Consider the following 21,922-nt stretch of genomic DNA (forward strand, 5'->3'; position numbering starts at 1 on the left):
GTGTGTGTGTGTGTGTGTGTGTGTGTGTGTAATACAGGAAACAGAGGATTAAACAAAACCACACTGTTAATACATCCTAGACCTTCAATTATTGTCTATCTGTGTGCACCAGTGCAGGTGTTTCAGGGATTCTGTTTGTCCTGTGAGTGGATTACTCCTATAAATCTGGTAATCATATAGCCTTTCCCAGTAATAGTGCATGTGATCTCATTATCCAACAGGAAACCATGACGTATTCAGTTTGTCTGGACTGAATAGGAATCTAAAAGAAGTTACAGGCCTTGCTATAAATCATTGAAGGTTATAAATAGTTGTACATAATAAACTTAAATCTGAGTGTATAAAAGCCACTGAAAGCCCATTTCATATTTGTTCACGAAATATATGACATATCTGCTGATTTTGTGGAATCCTGTTCAGTAGTTGTAAATGTAGTATCCTGGCAGGTTCTTATCCTTACTTATTGAGGGCAGAATATAATGCCTGGTGACTCTTCTGCAACACTGCAATGTATCCTCATGACCAAACGATGCATTTACACATTGTCTGTTCATTGGTTCACTCATTGTTGTTTTAAAGTATTGTGGTTTATACTAAACTAACATTATTGTGTGCGGTGTAGTCATTCGTTTTAAGAGAAATGGGCCGACTCTATAGCCTCCTTATGCTAATCCATAGCATATGGAGGCAATAGATTAGGCTACATCATTGAAAATGATTCCAGAAACAAGGATTACCTTAGCACTAGCTGCCCTCAAATGGTATAAAGCTGTTTTCCATAGACTCTGATTCTATGTACAACCAACCAAAAAACCGGACACCTTATATTAACTGTAGGTACACTGTGCTTATCTGTATGCTGCATATCTGTGTGTACCTACTGCTCAGCTCTCTGGTGTGGGTCCGTTTATCACCACTAGATGGAGACACAGCTTCATGTTTGATTTTCATTTGGAAACAACTAGAAGACAGGTGGATATGATCTCATCCCAAACACTATAAATAGCATTAGAGGAGTGATACAAAAATAGTGTAAATTTAGCATCCAAACTGAATTTAGATTTGAGCTTGGTCCGTACCAGTGGATGTGTTTGTAGGGTGAGATAATGAACGATAGAAAGAGATAACAAGATGTGTGCTTTTCACTCTTTTGTTATTTTTACATTCCTGTGAATGTGTGTGGCTGTGTTGTCCATGTGTGTTGCTGTTGTTGTTGTTGTTGTTGTTGTCCCCTGCCAGGCTCAGCCTCGCAGTAGGCAGTGCTCGTGAATCACACCTTATCCTGGTCCTCTACTGTCGGGGTGCAGTGACTCAAACAGTGTGGCTGACTAGTCTTGAATCACCCCCTAGTTAAATTCTGCCCAAACAGGCTGTGAGAAGAGGGCTATGCTCGTTGGCCGGCTACTTTAAAAGTCAGATGTGCCGACACACACTGTGCTCCGACATCCAAGCCAGGGCTCATTGGCACGGGAGGCAATTAAGTTCACCCATGCAAGTCAATTCAATTATGCATCTGTGACGAGCCCTGAAATACAAGACGTATGCTGTGGCTTCACACTTGGTCACTTTACTAAAAAAATAAAATATGTGATCTTGACAATTTTTTATGAAGGCAATACTAAAGTTTATATTATCTTCCTTAAAGCCCGCTATAAGTGACCGCCAACGTTCAAACTAATATTGCAGATTGTATGTTTACCAAGTCCTTTAATGCATGATATATTTGAACATGAGGTTCATTTTTTAAAACTGCACTTTAACTCCAATAATGATCTCCATCTCCATAGGAATCTCAACATCTTTGTTTTTATGTGCACAGCGGATAAAACAAACTAAAAGTGAGCAAGCTGAGATTGAACAGCATGTAAAACTATTGAAGAGTGAACCAGCCAGGCTGTAATGGGAAAATAAATGGAGCATTCTGCTTAGCTGTGTGTGTGTGTGTGTGTGTGTGTGTGTGTGTGTGTGTGTGTGTGTGTGTGTGTGTGTGTGTGTGTGTGTGTGTGTGTGTGTGTGTGTGTGTGTGTGTGTGTGTTTGCGCGCAATTAGTTCTCAGAGGAGCTGTAACTCAAAGGGATGCTGACTGAGCTGGAAGAGAGAAAAACAAAGAGTTGTTCCTGGGAAGATGGCCGCTTCTGGCATCGGATCACAGCTAGCAGAAGCATAGGGAGAGTCTCAAAGTGTGTGTGTGTGTGTGTGTGTGTGTGTGTGTGTGTGTGTGTGTGTGTGTGTGTGTGTGTGTGTGTGTGTGTGTGTGTGTGTGTGTGTGTGTGTGTGTGTGTGTGTGTGTGTGTGTGTGTGTGTTAGTGGAAATAGAGGTGTATAGCCGAGATGACTCATAGAGGATTTCAGTCAATTGAGTAACCTTCAAGCCGTTGCCGGTTGCAGTTCACTGCATGAGGAGTGTTCATATTAAAAATGTATTTCAAGTTTTTTGACCAATCCAAGTACTTTTCCATTTGGAATTTGCTGATTCTGAGTGAATACTTGTGTTATCCCACATGTAACCTCTTGCACAATTAAATAAAAGCTTTGGCTTATACATTTGGCTCACCCAATCTTTACAGTATTTTTACACCGATTAAAATATATTTAATTGATTACACTTCAACTATTGATATGATACCACTGAAAGAAGGTTTGCTGAATGTTGTGACAGGATTGGCCACACAGAAGATGTGTAACTCTGCTGAAGTTCTTGGAAACATAAAAGCACTCTAGAAAGCAGACAAACCATACACCATCCAGGCTTATATTCAGTTCATATTCAGTCAGAAAATTATAAATTAATGGTCCATTAAAAGGAGCACTCATTCTCTGTGTTCAACTTACAGAGATGGACCAGAAAATAACCAGGATGATGTCATAGTTATGTCATCAAGGTTATCTTGGTTTGGGTGTGGACGTATGCAGACTACCTTTTTTAAACAGAAAAACAGATCATTATTGGAAATGTGGGATTGAGTGCTTTTGAACCTTGACCATGTTTCGTTTGTGACGCAGGTTTTAAAGAAGTGGGTAAAAAAAACATCCAAAATGTACAAACACCCCAAAAGCAGATTGCTTCTGTTACACAAGCAGTGTGGGAGGTAGATCAAGGACTATTACATGTTATTTCCGTAAACTGTACTTATGTTATGGTTTTTCATAATGCTACTCTGACCAGAACAAAATGTAAGCCCTTGAATTAAAGGTCTAAATGTTTTTATGTTTCTTTATTCCGGGCAGCCAAAATAATAAAATAATCATTAGTCATTAGATTCATTGCTTCCCACAAAGGAGCTAAAAGCACCAACTGTAGTCTTTTCGGGGTACAACAATGAGCTAAAAGTAATAATATAAAGCTTTTTGTCTTAATGAGTTCTGCTGCCACCACCAGAGGCCTAGCTCTTGTGAAGAGGGCTGCATATATGAATCAATGTCATGCTCTGCCAGAGAGATATTTCTCCATAATTTGATTTCTAGCCAGGATTGTAGTAAAAGAAACCACGGGTCATAAAAGGTTTGAATAATCTCTCTAATCATGCAGAACTCGCCTCATGAGACACAATCGAGCACCTCTTAACTGACAGCGTGTCCAACAGATGAAATAATGTGTATATGGAGTATATTTTGTCGGTATTGCTGATAAAACGGTAACGGGTGAAATTTCTCGGGATAACACAAGAACTTCCAAGGCCATATAAGTGGCACCTTAAAGAGGTCCTTTATCTTCATTTCAATGCCTAAAGGGCACGTGTCTGACAGAGCAGGACATTATTGATCGACATTATTTACTTTCATCTCCATTTCGTAGCCATACATGTTAGCCAATGACATGCTGTTTGAACCTCCCCTGACAGCAGTGTCCTTGTCATGTTCCCTTTAGGTCGATACCTGCGCCTGAAAGTGTTCCGCGAGGATCATGGCTCCTGGATGACCATGTTCTTCAGCGCCATCCTCTTCCTCTTCATCTTCTCACACATCTACAACATTTTCCTGCTGATGGCTGGAAGCATGGAGTAAGCCATTTCTATCTCTTTCTCTATGCCTTTTTCCCCATCCTCTGCTTCCCATTTGTTAGAGCCTCACTGTACGCTCCCCTTTGGCTTGCCGTGATTGATCGAAACATCTCGCTTGAACTGAGACTCGATAGCAGTCTGATTAATCAGCCCACATTTTAAATCACAGGTAGGAGCAGGCAATAGGAGGGTGGTTAATCCTGAAAGATCACCTCCAGCACCCACTCTTATTCTCCCATGATCTCGACTTATTTTGTGACACCTCTCTGGCTAAAATCCAAGACTTTTTTTGCCATGTCTCGCAGTCGGTGCCTTGTTTCTTCGCTCCTGTTGCCCCAGCTTACCTGCTGGGGAAACACTGCGCACTGCAGAGCCTGACACCCACACATCAAACCTGTGACAGGAATCCATTTATGCATTTGCAAAGTGTCTGTCTAGAGGAAGGAAAAACATGCCCTTGAAGCCAGCCAGCCACACGCGAGGTCACTACGAGGTGATTTAACATTTTGGGCTGTTAAAAAACAGTGGCAGGTGTCTATTCAGGTGCAAGCTGTCAAGAGAGAGTCCAGGGCTATAATGGGATCTGTCTATACAGTGATGCTTTTCCATATTAACAACAAGCACTAACTATCCATAGGGTGCAGGCAGATGAAGGCTATTAGCTTGCAGGCGAGGTGTTTTTCTTTGGCCAGAGGGATGAGTTTGTATAATCAGCCCATCTGTCACTCCGGCCAGCGCTGTGACACCGGCATCCATCTTGTCCGTTCTCTCTGGTCGGCCGAGAAAAAAAATGCAGCGAGCAGCTGAGCAGTGAGGAGCAGGTCCGCCGAGACAACATATGTTGCTTGCTCAGGGAAAAGTTACATTTGCAGTCGCAACTACACTCAGTGCATCTGTCACACCGAGGTTTCATTTTTACTGCCTCTCATTCCCGCCTTGAAATGTGGAGAAATGGGGCCCTTTTGAGTCTGTCATTGCTTTTTCTTTGCTGTCAGGAATTTCTGACTAGATGACATTCGGATAACACTTAAGGAAAAATAATGAGTTACTCAGACATTTTTGAGAGACATAATATATAATTTATAATATGATATATAATTTATATCCATCCAACATGTGCAAGTCACTCTGCTCGTATTAGACGCATCACTTGTCAAGATATAAAAAGTAGCAACCAAGAGAGCGTATTAAACCATTAAACTGGCTGACACAACACTAAAACTCATCCGTCATTATATGCATGGTTGTGTGTTGAGCAGTCACATCACTCACTCAACGTTGTAAGTCTCTCCTCGCGAAGACAGATGGTGCTGTTGTAAAGCGAGTCAACGCGCCGCTGCCAAGACACCTGGTCTTATTCTGCACTTGTCCAAAAAAAAAACTCCCATCCTGCCCTGCTTTTCCCCGCTTGTTTTCTTTCTGTTCCAGCAGTGTGTCCACTGAGGACCCGGGCCCTGCCAAAAACCATTAGTGTTCACATCTCTGTTCAAGACCGACATGTAAGAGCAATGTTCACACTCTGCCAGGATGCCCCTCCGAAGACGTTCTCCGGGCTGCGATAGCATGAATGCAGCAGAGTGGGCAGAAATGTGGCTGAGAGGATGGGAGTCTGGGGGGGAGCGGGAGAAGTGCTCCAGCCCTGATGATGCAGTGAAACTTAAGTCTTTTGATTTATGTCCAAACCCTATTTGCATCGCCCCCACACTACCAGTCCCTCACCCCGCAGTGAGGCTGTAGTAGTTTTCTCTTAGCCACTGCACAAAGGCAAAGTACAATATCCCTTTGTGACTGTAGCTGCCCCTCTGTGGGAGTGAATGGTGTTTTTCCTTTTCATTTGTAATGAAAGAACAAGCCGCTGTGAGGTATTATTACTTCCACGGGCTTTTAAAGGGTTGGTATTTTGGCATGGGTTAGCTTTCTTTGACATGTAGCCATGATGGTACACTGCAGGCTATGCTCTCTGGTAGCAAGACACACTCTCCCGCACACACACACACACACCACGCACATATTGCACACACACACACACACACACACACACACACACACACACACACACACACACACACACACACACACACACACACACACACCACGCACATATTGTTCACGTCTCACACCTTGTTCAAGTTAGTTAGCGTGTGTGTAGGAGAGGGAGTGTGTGTGTGTGTGTGTGTGTGTGTGTGTGTGTGTGTGTGTGTGTGTGTGTGTGTGTGTGTGTGTGTGTGTGTGTGTGTGTGTGTGTGTGTGTGTGTGTGTGTGTGTGTGTGTGTGTGTGTGTGTGTGTGTCTGTGTGCGTGCGCTGCGGGGTGTTTGTGTTTGCTGTATATGTTGCCCATCTCTGCGCTCATTAATATGCTTTCATTTTCTTTGACCTTTCAGCGGGTCTTGAGCTTGATTTTTACATTACATTGAAGTTTGGCTGACGCTTTTATTCAAAGCGACTTACAATAAGTGCGTTCGACCAACAAAATACAAACTTGAAGAAAACAGAATCATATAAGTACATCAGGTTTCATAGAGCCAAAACATTTCAAGTGCTACTCAACTGGCTTTAGATAAGCCAGTCCTTTATTAGTATATACGTGCTTTGTTAGTTCTTTGTTAGTAATTATTTGTTAATAATTCTATCTCTCGAAGTGGAGTCTAAAGAGATGAATTTTCAGTCTGCGCCGGAAGATGTGTAGGCTTTCTGCTGTCCTGATTTCAATGGGGAGCTCATTCCACCATTTTGGAGCCAGGATAGCAAACCCACGTGTTTTTGCTGATGGGAACTTGGGTCCCCCTCGCAGTGCGGGTGCAGCGAGCTGTTTGGCCGATGCAGAGCCGAGTGCACGTGCTGGGGTGTACAGTTTAACCATGTCCTGGATGTAGGAAGGGCCAGATCCATTCGCAGCATGGTACGCAAGTACCAGTGTCTTGAAGTGGATTCTAGTCGTATCCTCCTGATGTTGTAAAGAGTGTTTCTGCAGCAGCGGGTTGTAGCAGCGATGTTTGCAGTGAAGGACAGTTTGTTATCTAGGGTCACACCCAGATTCCTTGGAGTCTGAGTCGGGGAAACAATAGAGGTGCCGATGTTGATTGTTAGGTCAAGAGTGGGACAATCTTTTCCCGGAAGGAAAAGCAGTTCATTCATTTGCAGTATTTAATTAAAACTAGCAATACATCCACAAGGGAGGAAGATAAACCGCGACATCAGGACTGTAAACAATCACTGAAGAGAGATTGTATATCTTTTTGGGTGACAAGTATTTATTCATGATTAGTAAAATGATTTCATCAAAGCCATTATCTCTCAGCTCGAACAGATTTCCAGACTGCGTAATCTTACACATGTCCAACTGAGCCAATATTTAAACAGCCCCTTCTAGGTCAACAGCTATCAACCTGTTACCTGGCATGTGCCATATCAGGGAGGAAAATCCCGTCCGCTGAGGCACCCTGGGAGCTGTAAGCCACACTTGTTACCAGACCCTCGCATCTGGGCCATTTGCATTTTAATGTAACTGTCAGATTAGGAGGGGGGTTGTTTGTGTGAAACCAGGGGAGTGTGACCGCCCAGGGAGTTTGACGGACTTCATGAATGTTTTGTCACGCCGCACAATCCCATTCCACCATCTTACGGCGCCATTACCAGCCGAAATCAGCCCCTAATTAGATGGTGTTATTTAATTAAGACGGCCCAATGCGTGGCGTGCACATTAATCACGACTAATATAGAGAAAGGGGGTGGTAAAGTAAGTGAAGGTGGAAGGAAGGAGGGAGGGAGGGAGGGGGTGTGATGGGGAGCTGGAGTAGGACAGTACAGCTGTAAAATGACTTGTGTATTTGTGTTTGTTACCCAGTAAAGGAGACACAGATGGATGTCAGGATAGGCGGGATAAGAGGGGTAATCTGGGCAGAGCAAGGGGCGGTGGAAGGTTTGCATTTGGTGGATAGCTTTGATGAGGAGCAGGGAGGGATGGAAGTGGCATTTGACAACAGTGATACCCTGAGCGGGATTAGACCCCATCATACGAGGGTATTTGTCTTTTGTTTACCATGATCCTTTGTGCCGCTTGCATGCTAGTCCCCCTCCTCTGTCTGTTTGCTTGTCTGGCACTAAGCTGGGGTAATTCCATGAACAAGTGGATTTAAAAGGCTGAATAAATAGCGTGTTGCGGTATGTAGATGCCTCCTGTTGCATGCAATCACACATGAGACTTGCTGCTGTCTACAGTACAGCATGTCTGTGTTCACTTTAAATATAGATACAGACAAACTATAAAACTGTAGTCAGTCCTGGGCAGTAGTGTGTTACAGTCATTTGATTTCATTAGTCATTTTAATTAGTAATGTAATTAATATCACAAGATACAATGATTATTAAATTGAAAGACATGGATTATTGAACATATTTTCTTTTTATTTGATTTTTAAGCACATACAAAGTAGTCTTTGAAGTGTTGTATTGTATATCTAGTATAATGAGTTTGTGTCTGAAAACAAGAATGATCTGCAACCATGCTGTGGTCTTTGCTAAGCAGTTGTGACATTTGTGGTAATTGTGTTTTGTCTGTGATGAAAATGTTAAGTCCATTGGCATTTCAGATAAAACAACAAATATTTTGTTCGGTCTAAAGCATTTCTGAAAATCACTTGTTTCTTACATTTGTAGAGCAAAAGCTTAATCTGGGAAAATAACTATTATATTAATCTATTTCAAAAATAATCTTTTTTAAATGAACTGATTTGCTTAATATTGCATAATATTTAAAAATGCAATCGTACATCTTTACTATTAACTAAATTGTAAAGAAACCTGTTGCTCTTCCTAAATCCCATTAAAAGTCTCGCAGTGTAAATTCATTGATCATTTTTTCGTTCCCTTCCTCACTCTGCCTCTCTCGTACTTTCACACACCCACACGGCAAATCTGCTGCTGTCTTTCACACTCCTACATGCACATTATGTTGGTATCTCAAAAATGAGTCATTACGTATTTAACAAGTCTTTAGTTACAGTAGAGCTTTCCCTCAAAACTAATGTCTCTCAGAATACGTCTGAAACAGTGTGTGATCTGTATGAAGCGGTGAAGTCGGTCACTTCCTCTCTGATTATATTACCCTGATGTTTTCTGGGACAGAGAGGGGGGGGGCTTCAGTAGTGGCTGCAGCCCAGGTCCTCCACATACCTCAATGTCATATAAAGAGAAACAGCCACATTGTAAACAATAAACATCATAACCTTGACAGCAGTGGGCCTCCACTGGGAATATACGATATGTATTGTATTATAGATGAATGTGAGTGTCAGCGAACATGGATGCAGGGGAGGGGTGTTATAGCAGGAAAGATAGATTGTCCATGCATGTGTTCATGTTTGTGTGTAATAACACGCAGCCACACTCATTCCTCATGTTTCAATAAATATAAATAACGAATAATATATCAGTTCCTGCGTTTTGATGCATCACCTCCATGTACAATGTTTTTTAAAACATGGGCATGTTGCACAGTTTGAAAAAAAGACTAGCCTATCGACAGTATACAGGACAGTCAGAATATGTGTAAACATGAAAATATTGAAGGTATCTTTGAAATTAGCCCTTTTACATTATCATATTCAGGATGTGACGTTTACATGAAACATAAAATAACCTATATTCATGTCCCAGTTTACATGAATCTATTATTGTCCAGGTTTCTGATCATCTGCGTCGTGTATCTGTGTCTCCTTCTCATCCTCAGACTCACTTCAATTTCAGTTTATAAACATTTACATTGGATTGGGAAAACGCCAGCAAACATGGAGGACACTGATGGTTGTTATAAAACCAGAATATGGTGTTTGGATGAGCAAACAAAAGTGAGTCTTGTCCATTCGTCGCAAAGGACGAAGTGCGGTGACTTTATCAAAGAGGGACACATTTTGCAGAGGAATTAGGTCAGGGTCCATGGACGGGTTGACAAAAGGTCGGACTTAAACTCAAGGGACTACTGTCAGTGTCCCGTATCCTACCATCAATCAATATTGATTTCCTTTTACCACGACCACCATTGTTCCCTAACCTTAAAGTGGTTATTACTGCAGCCATGAAGACTACGATCTCCTAACCTTAATTAGTAGTAGTACGATAACAGCCTTAAGCTTGATGATTGCCTAAGCAAACTTGTTTTTGTCCCTTAACCAAAACTTGGCTTGAATGGGCACGAATAGGTCACAGATTTATTTTTTACAACAGTGATTTGTAACGGTTTTAAATATCAAATATGTATAATGACGACCTGATAGGGGTGTTAGATCAGAAATAAGCCTCTTTGTCAGTGTGGGCATGTGCGGGTGGAGGGAGGGAGGGGGGAGTGTAGTGAGTGTACTGTAATATTACAATATATGAAATGGCATCGATTATTGTAAACTATAATGAAATGAAAAGACTTGTAAAAAAAAAGAAAAGAAATAAGCCTCTTTGAACAGTTTATAACCCACAGATTTGTTGTTGTTTTTGTCTGTCTGACTGGTTGTCTGATTGCCTTTTGTTTTGTTATGTTTGTTTTGCCCTGTTCTTCCTTGTAAAGCGACCTTGGGTCCCATGAAAGGCGCTATATAAATCTAAGCTATTATTATTATTATTATTATTATTATTAATTAAAGGACTTGTAGGGGAACTGATGTTAAACATGGAGACTTGGTTTTCAACCCCTTTTTGGTTCAAATGCCAGCGAAATGTGACTGCAGGGCCCGATACAGGGCTGTCAAGCACACTGCCTGATTGCATTCACTCCTATTCATGAGCCAGGGTAATGATAAGGACAAAAGGACTCAATCTCCAGCCAGTGTAATACAGTAGATGTGCTTCTTCTGTGCTGAGTGATGAATTAAGATTGAAGTTTTAAAGTCGCCTTGAGAGATGCAATAGTCGAGGTGAAGAGAGTTTGTATTGACAGCTTTATGCTCCCTGGTAACCACTGCTGCTCAGCGTTGTATACTGTAAATAGGACGTTGTGCTCGAAGAGGGGACAGGCAATGCATTTCAATGTGGAGAGAGCCAAGGTCGCAATTTAATGTTCTGAATGAATCCAGCATTTACAGGGCAGAGGAGGTCACTCAATTGCCAGTCACTAAATCACTGGGTGTCTGACAGAGAATACAAGTTGATAAACCCCAGCTCAGAGGCCTATACTTCCAAATGGACGGTGAAAGAATATAATGGAAATTAGAGTATTGATGACTCAGAGTAGTGAAAGCTCAGCAGTCTGTTGTATAACCTCAACTATCAGGGCTTTTATAGGCCAAGTCAATCTTTGAGTTGAGACTTCTTTAAAAAAAAAAAATCAAACCATAAGCTTTTTTCTTTAAATCGATGGATCTATGGAGTAGTACAAAGTGCTTGGTTTATAGCAAAGCATGACATTGCAAAAGTGTTTTTGGCACTACAGTATGCTGCAGTGTGGGTAGTTGAAACGGTAATATAAAAACAAGCATGTTGTTTTTCACATTAAGATATATTTTTTACACCATTTTTCCAATTAACCAACATATAAGTCCATACTGAAAGAAAACTAATTTGTTGCAGTTCCACATTGCTGGACATTATTAATATGCACTATATATAACTAGCTGCAATACAATAATATAGAAAAAGGGTCAAGCAAAACTCATTATAAAACACTAATGTAGCTTATGTCATTATGAAAAAACAATCTGGTGCACAGTAGGTGACCCATGGTATGATGAAAATAGCAATAGTTTGACAGGATTGAATTTGGATGGAAGGATTATTATGCGAACATGTGTTTGTTGAGCAGACATAACATCTGAGTACCATCAGAAGCTTGAGCTTTATCCAAATAAAATAGAGTGAGATAGATATTATAGTACCAACCCCAATTAATAACTGAGCCACCTCAAAATCATAACTGATTACTTAGCACTATAGAAAATAGAGCATCATAAACATTTAATGATCCTGCAGATGAAAGCTTTATTGCCACAGTTAAACATGGCCTTTTACAGTGGTTAATGTCAACCAAGGGTAACGTCCAAACTCTTAGCTCTACAACTCTTTACCCTCTAAAGCGCAAAATTGTAATTTCTCGCAAATGATGGAACAAGACTTTGGAAGGCAATGAATTGTCCTTGAATATTTGTCTGTGAACAAGTGTTGGAAACCTGATAACACTCCTCANGGGGTCTGGCTGAGCCGGCCGGCTGGCACTGACACTGCCACTGGCTCTGCGATTAAGCCACGGGAGCCATTTTGGGGCTGATTATTCATGGTGCTACTGTACTGATGTTCCACTACACTGAATTCTCTCATTAGGTCATCCGGCTCTAAAGGCCATTACATTTTCAGTCAGCATGAATAAGTCAGAGAGTTCTGCCTCTGATCATGCCGTGCAAAGAGTCCCCAAACTCATCATAGGTGCTCTGCTGAAAAATAAAAAATGAAACCCCCCCTCTCTCGGGACAGGGGTAACATTTTCTCAATTAAATATGTGAGAAGTGCAAGGGTTGGCGGCGGGTTATTTAAAAATCTTATTAAAGCTGAGCGTGTGGTGCCAGCAGACAGCATTTCCAGAAGTATCGATCAGACATTTGCAGCGGGTAAATGACTCCCAAAGGGAACACTGGAGCAATGCCAAGCCTCAGAATGTCTAACTGACTTAATGCAGATATAAATCCCCATTCCAATCAAGGCCTTTTTATTTGCGGTCCTGAGCAATGCAATACGTCACCTGCGCTGCTGCACGTTTCCGTCAATAAAACGCTGTCAAATCTGTTAAATGCATGCTGCATTGACGACATATGATTTATAATGTTTCCTTCCAAGGAGGAGCGCTCCTCACACAATGCAGTAAACAGGTACTTGGTGCTTCGGGTCGTTGGCTTGCCACAATTACTCATCATTGTTCTGTATTCCCTTGGGCCATTTTTTATGCTTTTCAGATCGGGATGCATAAATAATGTGAAAAGGCACGAGCAATTAGCATTAATTAAAAATGAACTACTATTAAAGCCTCTACATTAACTAATAGCTTAAAAGGATTACCCCCCAATTGCTTCTCAAGAGATTGTTTAGACGTCTCATTTACAAAGTGAACAGCACACCAAATGGAACTGTTAATGCAATCAGCTAAAAAATGAAATTAAAAGAAACCATCAAGGGCATGGAGAGACATTAGAGAGAGAGAGAGAGAGGAAATGAACTGTTCACCAGCAAGGCAGTAGGCGAGATTTTCCAGAGCCCTCTGTGCAATAGAAAACATTTTTATTGCTGTTTGCTGCTGGCCAGAAAATGACCGGGGGAAAACAAAGACGAATGGAGCTATTGACTTCAAATACGACCCTTTGAAAGCAAAGCCACAGGCCTATCCATCGCCATCTATTGTATTCATGAGTGTGACCTGTGGGGGTGGGATGAGATGGAGCTCGGGGGGGAGGTGATGGGTGCCCACCTGCTCCACTCAGCCTCTAAGACACTAGCTGCCAGGAGATCAAACAGGCCTCCTCGCTCCCCTCTGTTCTCCCCTCTCCTCGGGAACAGGTCCCATATAGGAGGCGAGTGACCCACTTTTCCTCCCTCCCTGTGCTATTACCTGGAGAAAATAGACTGATGTGGTGTGTGTGTGTGTGAGAGTGTGTTGAGTGGGTGGTTTTGCAGTGCTGAACAAAAGCTTCTCATCTTCACTTACTGTTCAGAGATGAAGGAGTAACTAGGACTCCAAAGAAAAGCATGTCATTTCTTATCAAATACTATTGCATGTGAGATTGTTTCTCTAATGGCTTGTCTTGACCTAGTCTATGTTTTGTTTCTGTGCTGCTGCAGTGGATGTTAACTGAGCTCACTCAGATCTAGTGCATTATCGGGGGGGATCTCTTTGGGATGGCAGTGTTGATTTGAAATCAACTAGACATGCGACAAATTTGCCAAACAAATGGATAATTTGCCGAACACTGCGAGACCAAATGAAAGCGATGATAATGCTTTGATTCCAATGCTCCCGGTGTAAATTGTTTACAATCCTCGGGGCTTTATGGAAGGTAGAGCCATCGCTTATTGTTTTCACAGGAGCAGATTGATATTGATCGTCTCTGACAGCTAGCATCATGATACTTAGCGGCAGTGACCATTTTCTCTTTGGCCCTGCACTGACTCCCCCTCTGCTGGATCTTTTTGTCAGTCGTGTAGCCACCTCTCCTTTTCTGCCTCCTTTTACTACCCTCTTAACATGTACTTCACTTTTTATGTCCTTTTCACTCTTTGTCTTCTTTCCTCTCAGGCCTCACTTGGTGACAGATTACATGGGCATCAGGAATGAGAGCTTTATGAAGATTGCTGCCGTGGGGACGTGGATGGGAGACTTTGTCACAGCGTGGATGGTGAGATCTCAACTCTTGAGGCCTAAACAATAGATAGTGTTGCATTTATTAAAAGGTTGTATTTAATTTAAACATTACATTCTACAATATTAAAAACACATTTGTATACAATTCTCTTTTAGCCATGCTAGCAGCTTGGTATTGTAACTTGTAAATATTCATGGTCCCCAGATGACGAATCCAAAGTGATTTTGGTGAACGCTTCTCTTATCATGCAGCTCCGACAGGTTGCAATTTACCACTTGTTTGACACTAATAACTCTTAATTTAATAACCATAATTAATCAACACCTTCCAGCTGTTGTTGTTTAGAGAATGCTAAACATTAGCATGCTACACCAACATGCTAAACCATTTTTTTGGAATTTGTTTTCCCATACCTTACCATTAGAACTTTAACCATGTTTTTCTATTTATTAATAGGCCAGATTGTCATATTTTAGAAATTGTATACAAGTAATTGTTTTTATGTTGGTACAAAAAGTATTCATATTTGATACCAAGCCCTCACTAAATAGTAGTATGTTAATTTGCCAAACACTTGCATTTTAACATTCTAAAAGTGCAAAACAGTCACCGACACCGTAGCTAATGGCTAGCTGCAGGCTTGTTAAAATGCCGATGTTAGCACATAGGAATGCTAATTCTTCTTAATTTTCCCATCCCTACCATCTTTTCATCTATACCTCATGAAGTAATCTTGGCATTATGCTGATGAAAGTTTAGCCTCATCTGATATTAGATAGATAAGTCTGAAGGGATACATTGGAGATACGCTTTAAGAGCTAAAGTACATTTGATACACCCTTTTAAATGAGCTAATTAGTAACAATGGCTTTCCTCCGGTATCATCTGCTCACGCCAAACTGTGTGGATGATTCATTGCCCCACTGATGGCATTCAAGACTATCATTTATTCATCCTCAGTTCTCTACAAAGTTTCCATCAAAGATCACAAATGTTATTTTTGAATATATCAAAATCATATATGAAATGCAAAATGAAGCTATTAGTCACACACTTTTCTAATTACTAGGCCAGGTATATCCTCTCCGCTGATGTAAGGCACACACTGAAAGCCCTGTGCGCATCCAGATCAATCTAATACCAAATCTTTAGAGTAACATGCGGTTTGATCTAAGAAGGGTCAAAGGGAACAATGAATGCACAGGGGGGGGAGGGAGGAGAGAGTTTGTTGGTGTGTAGAGACCTACCTTTGTTCATTTGTCAACATAAAGAGAGGAGGAGAGCTCCAGCGGGAGTGGACTACCTGTGGTGGGAGGAGTGGAGCTCTGGCACCGACATGCACACAGCTGAGACAACTTGACATGCTCCCTCACCGCTCACATTAGTATTCCACAGTACATACTGCAGAGAAGAGAGAGGGGGAGGAGGAGGAGGGAGTAAGAGGGAGTAAGACACTGAGGTGAAGGGGAAATGTAGTCTGGTCAGAAGGGAGGCGTGGGGGAGGCAGTAAGTGAGAAGGTGAATCGGGGAGACAGAGGTGTGTGTGTGTGTGTGTGTGTGTGTGTGTGTGTGTGTGTGTGTGTGTGTGTGTGTGTGTGTGTGTGTGTGTGTGTGTGTGTGTGAAAGGAGAGTAAGTTGGGCCAAGGCAAAGCGCTGATTCCAGAAATTACTCACAAGGTTTTTACATTCGATTAATTCAACAAGGCACTTTGAAGATGACCTCTGTGTCTCCTCCGCCGAGCAGATTTACAGTGTGTCTTCCCCAGATGAGTGAACAGGAAGTGTCTGTTTTTGCAACGCTGCAACGGCGAAAACATCTCATACATTGCCTGATTCAAATCCTCTTTCAACACGAGCTACAGTTTCTGCAGTGAGGCGCTTTATTGACGAACTGACCTTGCTTCTGCAGTGGCTCCACACAAAGAATATAGTGGAATATTTCATACTTGTGTTTAAAATGCTCTCTGTATCAGTCAGAACATCTACTATCTATTGTAGTAATAACATTATCAGATGTTAGAGGCAGTGAAAGACAGGTACAACCACAACATTCATATTGAAACAAGTTGATATTCCTTAAAGGCAATGACACAGTCATTCGTGTGTAATCACAGATTTTGTGTTATTCAATTATTTAATACTTTGATAATATGTTATAATAATATGTATTATTAAAACAGATTCTAATTGAAATGTTTGAGTGACTTGGAGGTGGATTTATGAATTTCAGCCATTACACACTGTAACGTTTTTTACAATATTTTGTTCCCGCATTAGTGAGGTCAGGACTCTCAGGCTCCTGTCTGTCCATTAAATATGGAGCCTTGTCTGGGAGATGGTTACCTTAGCTTGGCACAAAGACTAAAAGCAGGCGGAAACTGAAAAAGCCTGTCTCTGTACAAAGCTGTAAAAAATGATTTACCGGTGACTCTCAAGCTCCCTAATTAACACGTTGTATCTTGTATGTAAAATTCGAGAAAAGAAAGGTGAAAAGTGACTTCCAGGAGGTAACTGCACCTCCAACAAAATTGGGAGGCATTAACCACTCCTGTAAAGCCCTTTTTGCACTTACTTTTTTTTTTACCAATTACGGTACACAAACAAGATTTAATGCGTCACATAACTTTACTCGTGCTGTAGGAATATTTTGTTACTTTGAACACAGCCAGGTCTAGTCAAAGTAAAGCTATTTGCCTACAATTTGTTAAAATAATCTGTCCTTACTTCCTCTAAATCTAATCTTCATAAGTAATGAAGTGATACGCACGTTTCTTTCTGCAGGTGACAGATATGATGCTCCAGGATCAGCACTACCCAGACTGGGGCAAAGCAGCCAGAAGGTTCTGGAAACAAGGCAACAACCGGATTGTTCTTTTCTGGTATGTTCTCATCAAGATAAAATGTCAATGAGACCATGTGTATCTTTTTTGCACATACAGTAATAGGATTTTTATAAATGTCTCTGGCTACTGGCTACTGAAAATATGATATATTCTTACAGGGCTCTGTAAGGGCTTTGTAGATGTGTGTGTGTGTGTGTGTGTGTGTGTGTGTGTGTGTGTGTGTGTGTGTGTGTGTGTGTGTGTGTGTGTGTGTGTATTCATAAGTGTGTGTGTGTGTGTATTCATAAGTGTGTGTTATGTGTTCTCTCCAGCCCTCCGCAGGGTTACACACAGTCAATAGCCGTGTTAATCTTCCCTCACTCAGTGTCAGCACCTTTAATTAGGAGAACAGGGAGAAAATCAATGGACACAGCAAGGTCACGGGGCAAACCATAACCCTGCTTTCTTACTTTCCTACCACAAGCTGTGACCCTTAAATAACTGCTAAACAAATGCTGCAAACCACGTCTGATATGCCCATTACCAGACAGCCAGTAGGAGCGTTCCCCGTTTAGATGCATTACACCACCAGTGCACGGTCCCAGCGCCGTTCATTCACCAGAGTGGCTCAGAGCTGTCAGTCAAACACGACATGTGAACGCCTCTCAGTGGTTCATTTCAGGGTCATGGTGAGAAGTGAAGGGTTTAAAGAAGACATTGCGGTTGAAACAGTTTGACATCTGTTTGATATTTACACAGAGAGGTCTCACACTTCACATTCAGTGTGGCCGCATTGTTTAACATTTCCTATCGCCGCATCGATTCACCTGCAATTAAAATGCAAGCAGTCAAATTGTTCTGTGACTTTTTCTGGAGCCCTTCATTTTATTGACACATGGCCCGACTCACACCGTCACAATCAATGCCGGATTTGACAAGCTTTCGTTTGAAACTCAGAGCTTGAAATATGATTTGATAAATGCGTTGCTGGATGTATCTTATCATAATGCGCCGAAGGGGTCAGGGACGAATCGTAGAGGACAATGCCAAAAATGGAGGCAAAGGACTCCCACAGCGGAATAATAAAACCCCTTTAAAAGCTTCTCCCATACATTCGAAATGGGATATGAGCTGGCATTCACTATCTGCAATGCAGCCAGCCGATGTGTGGTGTGAGAATGCTCGCAACAGCACAGCAATCACAGGGTGACATTGAGACACAATGCACAGTGGAGAATAATACCAGCCCTTTCCTCAATGTGCCATTCTTCATATGGGACATTTCCCAGTAAAATGTGTAGGCAGGACTACAGCAGCGTGACACAAACACAATTCAGAGAGTGTGAACGATTTCAGAAAAAACCCACAGCAATCACTGCATGCAGGTAAAAGATACTTTGGCTCATGTTAAATATGGAAATACATGGAAATGTATATATATGCAGTAGGGTTTTGAATGGCATTGTTTCTGCATCCACAAACAGACACTTTTTTCCTCCTTGAACATTCATCTTCCTCGAAGCTTTATCTTCTGCCTTTTTTCAAATCCAGGTAAAATCGTTCTTCAACACATTATTGAGTCTGTGAGCAGAGGAACAGAATTGACTGATTTATCTGCGTATTTTTGCTTTTGACGTAGGAAAGGAACTGGAGCTCTTTGTCTTCCAAGATAGACACAATTAACTGTTCACATCTTCTTCTTTATAGATATTTTAACGTTTTTTCACGGCTCGTCTCCTTTTGAATGTGTGTCAAACATTGATTTATATCCCCTTCACTGCTTGCCTCTTTTTTACTTCCCCTCCTATCATCCCCTCCCCTTGGCTCTTTTTTCATTCCCTTTTCCTTTCCTCTCCTTTCTTTTCCCCTCTGCCCCCCTCCTTCCTTTCCTCTATTCTGCATTCCTTCCCTTTCCTTGCTTCCTTCCTGCTGCCAATCCTTCCTCTACTCTCGTCCTATTTCTCTTTATTTGACCTCCTCTCCTCTGCAGGACTGTGCTCATCACTCTGACCTCGGTGGTGGTTCTGGTCATCAGTACGGACTGGATCAGCTGGGACAACCTGAACCGCGGCTTCCTGCCCAGCGACGAGGTCTCCAGGGCCTTCCTGGCCTCCTTCATCTTGGTTTTCGACCTTCTCATTGTCATGCAGGTAGACCGCTCCCCTGTGGCCAATTAAAAGAAGGGATCTGGGACTTCTCTTGGCTTATTCCTCTACCCATCTTGCCAGTTCCCCTCCCTCCCCTGCTATTCATCAATGGGGCACTGCGGCACAGAGACGGGTGTTTGATCACTCTCAGTTGGCATTCACACAAACACATGCACACGCACATGTATACACCCACAAATATATAGACATACAAACGCTTTTAATTCTTTACATCTCCTCTCTGTCGGTCCCTCCGTCCCTCTCTCCCAGGCCTCAGCCATGAACTCACCCTTTACTCCCCTACTCCCCTGTGAGCCTGGTTTATTTTCTTTAATGATGACTCACAAGAGTTTTTCTCACTTTCCCCACTTTTTTTTTCCCAGCCGATGTCCTCCCTCCCACAGGAGAGTGTAAATCAATAAAGCCTGTGTCAGTGGCTCATGCATATGCAAATGTGTTTGTCTGGGCATAACCACATATCTGCGTATTGAAGCGGAAAGAGAGTGGGAAAAAGCGTTTTTTTTTCTCCCGTTGTTTTTTTACGCCCGGAGCCAGTAATGCCGGCCAATCATGTATGGGGTTTGACTGCCAGCCTAATGCAACAGGGCTCCTCCAAATGCTTAATGAACATATTTCACAAGGCCTTGTTGGTGGGTATTAGAGGACAAGACTAATATTTGCTATCCACTAAATATATGTTTCTACTCGGTTGATTATGCTAATTAATAAAAGCCTGCAAATTAAAGGGAGAACATCTTCTAGTGTTATAAATACACCATTCCACAGAAACATGGCAACTGCACTAATAGTATTCCTATGGAAATATGTGTTAGAGCAACTGCACCACTAAAAGTGACTTTTCATTATTACTGTATAAGAAGGGCTTGAGGCCGCTCTGGCCTGTAATTACTTCTCACTGTGGTGTTTTTCTCATTCATTTACCCAATTATTGTGATTATGCAGATATACAGAAACAGCTTATAGTCTGCATGCGTTTTCTCGCAAAGATGCCAATGTCTTGCTGTGGCCAGCCTTTTTAGAAATAAAAACACAAATCTGATGTGACATTAAGGAAACGCTCCCTATTTTTGACATCTCCGTTTGACTCCCTTAGACAGTCTGGACCAGCGACTCCCTCTCCCTCTGACTTGCTGGTTTATCACTCCCCGCTCACATAGATTTGTTTACGACAGGCACTTTTCATTTTCTGCACTGTGTACAGAGAGCACATTTACAACAGTTATTTATGATTTAGTTGGACTGCGCTGTTACACGGCCCAAGCACTGGAGGTCGACGCTACATTCCACCTTTCGATAAAATCCGCCACTCTCCCAACAGCTCCATTCGCCTCCATCTTGGAGCACAGGGTGCCATTGTTAATCTCTCACCTCCATGAGAAAATCTGGTTGTTGTTGTTCTCAAACTAATTAATTCCCCAATTAATGACCTGCCAGGATTTGCCTCCAAGCTGGGTTTTACTTTTTTTTTCATATTTTCGGAGCATAATTGTACCGTTTCTCCCAGCTGAATGTCAGATATCTATGCCCTTTGTGTATATGCATATACACATTTACATATGGGGATCATATGCCTGTATTCACACTATCAAATTACTCTTCCCATATATGTCTTGGAGACTCATTATATTCTGGGATAGAGGTGCATGACTTGAATACCATGCCTGTTAGTGCTACAGCAACAGATACTGCAGATATGGAAGAGGAGTGGATGACTTAATTAATATCCAGGGGACCATCAGCAAGCTGTTATGCTGTTCATATATGTAGCCATGGGAGACTCTGGATCACATGAGGATACATGGAGTGTAACATGGTAATGTGAAGCCGTAGCTCTGTGCAAATAATGATAACCGAGGGGAAATATTGCTAATATAAAAATTCTAAGATTATGTGTGCTTTTTTTTGCTGTAATAGTGATAAAAGCTCCTATGCGAGATGATAAAGTCAGCTCAGTGGAAGGAAATGTTTCTGAAACATTTGCATTTTCATCGCTATTAGAGGGATTTTCATTTGTTTCATCTGTGTTTGCCAGTTTAATTACACTCTTCATTATGCAAAGTTGATAAATACAGTTTGTGTAGTACACATTTCAGTTTTAAAAGTAAGAATTTACTTAATGTAAAATAAAGATAATATGGCTTTATTTTCAATTTTTTACAATTACATTTTTATTTAAGGAACCACCTTCAGCGTCAGATTTTTTTAAAACAGATGTTCTTATTGGATGTTGCAAATCATTATTCTATGAAACAATTTAACATATTACAAACATTATTTATCTTTTGAACACACTAACTGAAGCATATGTACCAACATGTAGGAGGTCTTTCAGATTAACTCAATAGTAAGTGTTCTTTATGATTTAGGCTAAGTTACCCATTTACATTGTATTGAAGGGAAACTAGTTATTCACAAAACTGATCACAATGTAAACAAGCACAATAAAAGTTGAAGTTTTATTGACGAAGGGATTTTGAGAACATTGTGCTATCTACATTTTCTTGCCTTTTATTTTTCTGTATTTATTTTTCTGTTTTTCATATGCACCTCATCAGGGTAGTGACTGCTGATTAGCCACCAAATATAACCACACTCAAAAAGA

At 41.5% G+C, this 21,922-nt stretch overlaps 1 protein-coding gene across 2 annotated transcripts in view; it reads left to right on the top strand.

The window, feature by feature from the left end:
- tmem117 (transmembrane protein 117) overlaps positions 1 to 21,922 on the top strand; it is a 39,183-nt gene that overhangs the window by 13,236 nt on the left and 4,025 nt on the right. For both annotated transcript variants that reach the window (XM_010776860.1, XM_010776861.1), the window contains exons 3-6: positions 3,869 to 4,001; positions 14,264 to 14,363; positions 17,112 to 17,209; positions 19,143 to 19,302. In XM_010776860.1, the coding sequence (XP_010775162.1) occupies positions 3,869 to 4,001; positions 14,264 to 14,363; positions 17,112 to 17,209; positions 19,143 to 19,302 (491 nt within the window). The remainder of the gene's footprint in view (positions 1 to 3,868; positions 4,002 to 14,263; positions 14,364 to 17,111; positions 17,210 to 19,142; positions 19,303 to 21,922) is intronic.

Source organism: Notothenia coriiceps, unplaced genomic scaffold (genome assembly GCF_000735185.1).
Source record: "Notothenia coriiceps isolate Sejong01 unplaced genomic scaffold, NC01 NC01_scaffold00017402, whole genome shotgun sequence".
Taxonomy (NCBI): Eukaryota; Metazoa; Chordata; class Actinopteri; order Perciformes; family Nototheniidae; genus Notothenia; species Notothenia coriiceps.